Genomic DNA, 7,033 nt, shown 5'->3' with positions numbered 1-7,033 from the left:
AGGGTGCGTGGAGACATGATCGAGGTTTATAAATGGATGAAGGGCTTTAATAAGGGAGACATTCATAAGGTTTTGTTGGTAAGAGAACCGGGTAGGACACAAAGTAACGGGTTTAAACTGGATAAATTCAGATTCAACAGGGACATAGGCAAAAATTGGTTTACTAACAGGGTGGTGGATGAGTGGAATAGGCTTAGCAGTCATGTGGTGAGTGCCAATACAATTGTCACATTCAAAAATAGACTAGATAAATTCATGGACAGCGATATCAGGTGGGGTTAGATACACGGGAGCTTAGGGTCAAAGGAGCTGCCTCGTACAGGCCTACCGGCCTCTTGTAGACTCCTGCGTTCTTATGTTCTTATGTTCTTATGGTAACCTGGATGTCACGCTGACCCTATCCTGGGGTGATGGGTTCTTCCTACCAATGGCTCAAGGGCCAGTGCCACAGAGATGAGCACTGCGGCCACACTCAGCTGTAGCGTATGCCCCCATCTTTACTCTTTTGGTTGGTCTCAGCCAATTGGTAGTGCAGGCAACTGTTATATAGTGCTGCCATCTTGCTTGGCTAATCCACCCCCCCTCCCCCCGAGCTTCACTTGGTCCTCCTTAGAGAGTTTCGCTGGAGTCCAGTTGATGGGCAATCATGAGGACAGCATGTGGGTAGTCTTGGGCCCTTCCAAACACTCAAATGAACTAAAGAAAAACTATTAAAAGGGACAAAAAACACCAACTTTAGGAAGTGTCAGTAAAGGAAATATTTGCAATATATTCCCTTATTTCTCAAAGAATCACTTCACATACATACATGGATCATCCACAGCCTTTTCTGATACTTTCATTGGAAACTGCATTCATCTTTCTTTGTGCAATTTCAGTGAGGACATGTCCAAAACATGACATGATCTGGTTAGACTGTTAAGAGACTAGAGAGAGTTGTGGTGTGGTGCTGGCCAGTGGCTGGCTGGCTGCGGCTGGTCAGTCTTAGGACTGCCTCAAACAGCCAGCCAGGTTACTTATCATGATGGAATATGATACAAGAATACTCCAACAAGTGTTTGAAACTAATGTAGAGAATATAGAGCTTTACATTCATTTAATTATTTTCATTAATAATAATAAAAAAAATTGTTTTAAATGAAAAAATCTGATTTAGCTAAATAAAAAAAAATTGTTATTTTTGAATAAAAAGAAATCAACAACCCTGCCTTTGGAGCATGATTAGTGAAGACGGAGGAAGTGAGAAGGAAATAGGCAGGAGAATATGTATAGCAAAGACGGCATTCAGAAATATGAGGAAACTGTTGAATAATTTGAGTATGAATATGGAGATGTGATTGAGATTACTTAAATGTTTTGTATGGCCAACTTTACTATATGGTTGCAAAACATGGACAATTAAAATAAATACAAAGAAAAGGATAGAAGCAGCAGAAATGTGGTTTTTGAGGAGAATGTTGAGAATTCCCTGGACAGATAGAGTAACAAACCAGGAAGTTCTGCGAAGAGCACCAGTAGATAGGCAATTGATGAAAAGTATAAGAAGGCGACAACTGAAGTTTCTGGGTCATGTGCTGAGAAGGAGAGGACTAGAAAGTGACTGCTTGCTTGGAAGAGTGGAAGGAAGAAGAGCAAGAGGACGTCAAGGAATTAAATTTATGGATAGCCTGCTACAAGGCATGGATGGAAGACACAGTGTGGCAGAAGTTGTGAGAATGGCTGATGATAGGGAGAGATGGAGGTCCATGATCACCATCACAAAACTGGCACCTCAGTAAAAAAACAGTAAACCCAGCGTAAGTCAAGCTAATTTGGGGAAGACCAATCCGAGATAACCTAAAATCCTAGTTATCATAAGTTAAAAATTCCATGCAGATGGTAGTTACTTTGGTCACCCCATACACTTACAATACGTTCGAGATATATGAAATTTGGCCTATATCACTCTGACTTAGGGAGGATTTACTGTAATGAAGTTGGGATTTATTTCTGTTTATTGCATTTTGGCAGTGGGACAAAGGTCAGCTTAGCTTAGGTTAGATTTAGTTGGTAGGTCAGGTCAAGTTAGGTTAATGAGTTGTTGATTGTAGTCATTGTCAATTACCATTATCTAGTGTTAATAGGTCTGTTTCATTTTTGTTGTTTGGTAGTCAAAGTACTGTAGGTGGTTAGTTTGGTTGAACTGAGCTGGGTCATCACTTATCATACTGTAAATTTTTTTCCTGTTTCAGGTATTTGGCAACAGGCAAAATGCAACTCTACAGCAGTGAAGAGCTGGGACCATCACAGCAGACAGTTAGCAGAGTTATCTCCGAAACACTGGCAGCCTTCAACACGCCACACATCATGAGAAGATATCTTACATTCCCAACAGAGAATGAAGTGATGCAACAGAACAAAACAGAATTTATGGAAATTGCAAACTTTCTGGGTTTGGTGGGTGTGATAGACTGCACTCACACAAGAATAACTGCACCAAAAGAGTTTCCAGACGAGTATATCAACCGGAAGGGATATCACAGCATCAATGTACAGATTGTCTTCAATGCAAGATGTGAAGTCATCAGCTGTTTGGCTAAGTGGCCAGGATCCGTACGTGATTCAGGGATCCTCAATGAAAGTGGGCTTAAGCAGTGTTTTGACGCTGGTATAATCCCACGTGGATGCTCACTGCTAGGAGACCATGGGTGTCCCTGTAAACCTTGGCTGCTGACACCTTATCTTAATCCCCAGCCAGGACCACAAGCAAATTACAATATGTAAGTTTACACACGCTTGCTATGCAGAATCAGCATAATTGTGGGGATGTTGCAAGGTAAAGCAGGGATAGCGTAACTGTGCACTCCATGGCTTGGGTATGATTTCATTATCTCATTAATATTTTGGGGGGTTGGGGAACAGGTAACTGCAAGTGTTGATTGAAACAGTTCAGTGTAGGATATATGCTTTGACCAGACAAAAGTGTCACTTAGAAATGTTTGAGTATCCTAATATATTATATTATTACAATGTGGCTTCCATTTCCTTAATTACAGAGCACACTCAAAGACCAGGAATGTTGTGGAGAGGGGAATTGACCAGCTGAAACGAAGATTTCCAGTTCTCCACACTGAAATAAGGGTCAGTCCACCCCTGAAGGTGTGCCAGATTGTCTATGTATGTGCAGTGCTGCACAACATTTGCAAGAGGTGCAATGTTCCTCTTGATGATGAGCATCTGGATAATCAAAATGCTGCCCCAGATCATGATGTTGGGGCAATAGCACCAGCAGCTTGGGGACAAGACAATGGACGAACCTTCAGGGACCACTTTGCTGCAACTCACTTCAGGTACTTTGTTCATTTAATATTCACTGATGTCAGTAACTTTTTCACACTCAAACTTTTTCACTTAATCAATTACCATGATCAAAGTTTTTCACCCTTGAAATGTATTGTCATTATACGGCATTTGTCTTCATTGTATCTTTATACCTACACCATCATGTCAAGCAAAAATTCCCATTATTAATAATACTAAGGAAGTTTTCATAATTTTTATATTTATTCAATAAATAACAAATTTCTTACTATTATATATGTTTTATCTTACAACATAACATTATATTATAAAATATTAATTACACTAATAATGGACTAATTATTGCACTTTGGTTTTGTTGTTGTTTACCCACATTATTTATTATAACTTCCCAAAATAAATTATTGTTTTCATCTTTACAATCGAATGTCATGTCCCTGTTTTCTTTATCCAGACTGCAGTAATGTTCAAAAGACATTGAAGACAGAGCTTCCAGGTCGTCCCCAGAACACTGATGCTTGGGCTCTTCTAGCGTTGCTCTCCCGGCAGCAACAAGGCCAGCACCATGGGACTTCTCGGGTGATGGCCCCAACACAATGCTGAGTTTCGTTAGGGCTGTAACAGAAAGAGATAAAAATGTCGAGTGTCTTATTATGGCTATCTGTGATGTGTTAGTTAATAGATTCTGCACCTTTCTAATCACAAATTTTGCTAGTCCCTCTAACCACTATTTGGTACTTGTCTGAATGTAAGGAAAAACTCTGACCCTACACTGAGTGCTGGAAATCTCGCATGCCTGCAATGCTCATCGATTGAAAGATGCCCACTTTTCCTTATTCTTACTCTAGCTTTCTTATTTGCACCCCTCACTCCACCTCCTCCTCCTTTTCTTCACCTTTGCCACTCTGCCACATCAGTCCCAACTCATCTCTCTCTTTGTCTCGTGTCATTCATTAACTTATGAATGCATTTCAGAATATCTGTATAGATTTAATTCTCTTAAGATGATAATAGTGGTATGCATACTACAACACACAACAATGAAGATCTACAGTTGCACCCTTAAGAGGAGTTGCTTGAACAGCCATAACCACCAACGTAAGCAGAATGACATACAGCAGCAGAGAGAGGAATGATGAGGGGGAGAGAGAGAGAGAGAGAGAGAGAGAGAGAGAGAGAGAGAGAGAGGCCAGGTAGATTATAATCTACCTGGCCTCTCTCTCTATATCATATCATAGTTACTATAATTATAGTAACTATGATATGTGTCACTCCCCTTTTTTTCAGTGTGCACCAGTCTTCCCCAATCCTTTGATGGTTGTCCAGCAAATGTTCTATTATCCATCCCGAGCACTAGCAGGCTTTGCTTTGACTGCTTTTGACTGTGCTTTGAGTGGGTGTCAGGGGTGTTGGTGGCCCGCCTCCTGGAATTAAATCATTTATGTATTAGGGTGTGTGATGTTACATTACTAACAGTGGTCACACCTAAGCTAACACATTCTGACAAATTTCCTGCCGACAAAATGCAGGGTATTGTGTAACTTACTGTGATTCCAGTTATGTATTATTATTCCAGGGTATGATTGGTATTATCAACATGGGAATATCTCATCCTTTACTCAACCAATTGCTCTTCTGTTGTCATACATTTATTAAACTAACATCTCAGACCTCCCAGAAAATTGTAGGAAAGAGTGTAAAGATCAAAACAAGTTTAGATATAGCCATGAAATGTGTGTGGGAGACTGCATGGCCACAGGCGGCCAATGCAACAATGTGTGGAAGCATTCTTATTGGGTTTTTATTGTGGTGAGTTGTGAGTTGTGCCTGCCACAGGACGCTGTGGGTTATTAAGCCACCTAAGGACGTCCAGGCTCCCACAAACATATGACGGCTATTTTAGTATTTGTTTGATCTTTTCACTATTTCCCAGGGATTCCCAGGAGGTTTGAAGGTAATAGAATTCATGTATGACTTGTGAAAAGATTAAGTTGGGTAAGTACATAGCTGGGCACGATAACAGAAAACCTTATTCCCGATAACCGATAACTGATAATGAAAAACCTTATCGGTGATAACCGATAATTTGTTAACTGGAGACACAAATATAGGCGATAACCGATAACCGATATAAATCCACAATTCCGATACTAGCTAGCGATAAGTCCGATAGGCTAAAACAATACTATATTGATATTTCAAATAAAAAACATAGATGAATTCAAATTTTCATTATCTGTATTTTAGAAAACTTATAAAACCTGAAAACCACACGTTGACACGTACATATGGACAGTAATATTAGAAACGCCTGAACCGGTGTTGTGTTATTTGGCGTCCTCACCGTCAAAAGCTGGCATTTTGTTTACAAACACTGGTCTCTTGGAACTGCGCATGCTCAGACCAGCAAGCGTAGACCTGTACACTCTCACAAAGCTTTTAACCGTAATTAAGAGTTGCTGGAAGGCTGAATCAGACATACAGCACCACTACCACCATCCTCGCTGTTTCTAGAACGACACGTACTGTACGAGTTGTATTTATATGTACAGAGAGTCGTTTTAGAAAAGGTGAAGATGATGGTACTGTATGTGTGATTCAGCCTTCCAGTAACTCTTAATGTGTTAAAAAGCTTTGTGAAACTGTACAGGGCTACGCTTACTGGTCTGAACATGCGCAGTTCACAAGAGACCAGTGTTTGTAAATAAAAGCGCCAGCTTTTGACGATGGGACACTAAATAACACAACACCGTGTGCCTTCAATACCATGGCATGCTCACAAACGAATATGGAATATCAAATTTGAAGCAGTGAATAGGCACTTTTTTGGGCAAAGTTAAATGATTTTACTCTTTGATATATTGATTTTTGAGTCTAACATAAAAAATAACCTAATGTTTTAATATTGATAATCTAAATATGAAATCTCTTCACCGAAGATATTTCATACCCCGAAGTTTTTCCATACAACACTGGGCGCCCGGCCACGCATGCGCAGTAGGGAGGAAACAATGTTTTTTTTATTCTGAGAGGCGGAAAAAAGATACCGATATATATTTAAATAAGTAATGGATGGCCGATAACCCGATTTTGTTATCAGCGATAAAGTATCGCGATAACTTATCGCAATAACGCCCAGCTGTGGGTAAGTAGGAGGAACTCTGCAAGTTAATAATACCAAACTATTTATGCATCTCTGGGCCATCATCGCGGCTGTCCTCACGTACTAAAAGCTACTAAAATGAAAAAACATATAGGTGCTACAAGGACTCTAACTGCTAATATGAACTTCAAGCGTGGGATTTTCTAGCACAGCAGGCTCACCTGGTTGGCCCATCCATTTAACAGCACGACAAGAATATACAGTGGAAAAGGTCAGATGGGCAAAAAAACTGCTGGCAGCCTGCAAGTTGATATCCGGGAAAGCTGCAATGGTGGCTATACAGACTGGAAGTGTGTGCCATGAGCAGTGTTCAGGACTTGTGTTCAGTCTTGAAAATTATATAGCACATCAGATAAGCGAGTGTGGAAACTATACGTATCAAAGTTTGTTCCTACTTTTACTTTGTCCGGGTAATAGTGGTACAGTAGTGGCAGGTTGGGGAGCGCGTGGTGAGGTGAGGCACAGTCACTGGTCCTTTGATTATATTATTCCTGGGCTGCCTCCTCGACCTTGAAATATATAGAAATCAAGGTTAAGATCGTTTTAGGTCCGTGCCAGTATCTCATTACC

At 40.4% G+C, this 7,033-nt stretch overlaps 1 protein-coding gene across 1 annotated transcript; it reads left to right on the top strand.

Annotated features, from left to right (window-relative positions):
• Positions 1–2,158: 2,158 nt before the first annotated feature.
• LOC126994448 (putative nuclease HARBI1) lies at positions 2,159–3,859 on the top strand. The gene is made up of 3 exons (XM_050853767.1): positions 2,159–2,759; positions 3,036–3,329; positions 3,755–3,859. Exons 1-3 carry the CDS (start codon positions 2,251–2,253, stop codon positions 3,762–3,764), a joined length of 813 nt encoding a protein of 270 aa, XP_050709724.1. The 5' UTR covers positions 2,159–2,250; the 3' UTR covers positions 3,765–3,859.
• The last annotated feature ends 3,174 nt before the right edge of the window (positions 3,860–7,033 follow it).

This window comes from Eriocheir sinensis, unplaced genomic scaffold (genome assembly GCF_024679095.1).
Source record: "Eriocheir sinensis breed Jianghai 21 unplaced genomic scaffold, ASM2467909v1 Scaffold8, whole genome shotgun sequence".
Classification (NCBI taxonomy): domain Eukaryota; kingdom Metazoa; phylum Arthropoda; class Malacostraca; order Decapoda; family Varunidae; genus Eriocheir; species Eriocheir sinensis.
Note: the sequence above shows the minus strand (reverse complement) of the source record. Positions and strands in the feature narration are given on the sequence as shown.

Excerpts from the sequence above, each read along its gene's own strand:
- LOC126994448 (XM_050853767.1), top strand. The coding sequence starts at position 2,251 with ATGCAACTCTACAGCAGTGAAGAGCTGGGACCATCACAGCAGACAGTT. Across the intron at positions 2,760-3,035 it reads CCACAAGCAAATTACAATAT|AGCACACTCAAAGACCAGGA; the intron begins GTAAGTTTACAC and ends CCTTAATTACAG.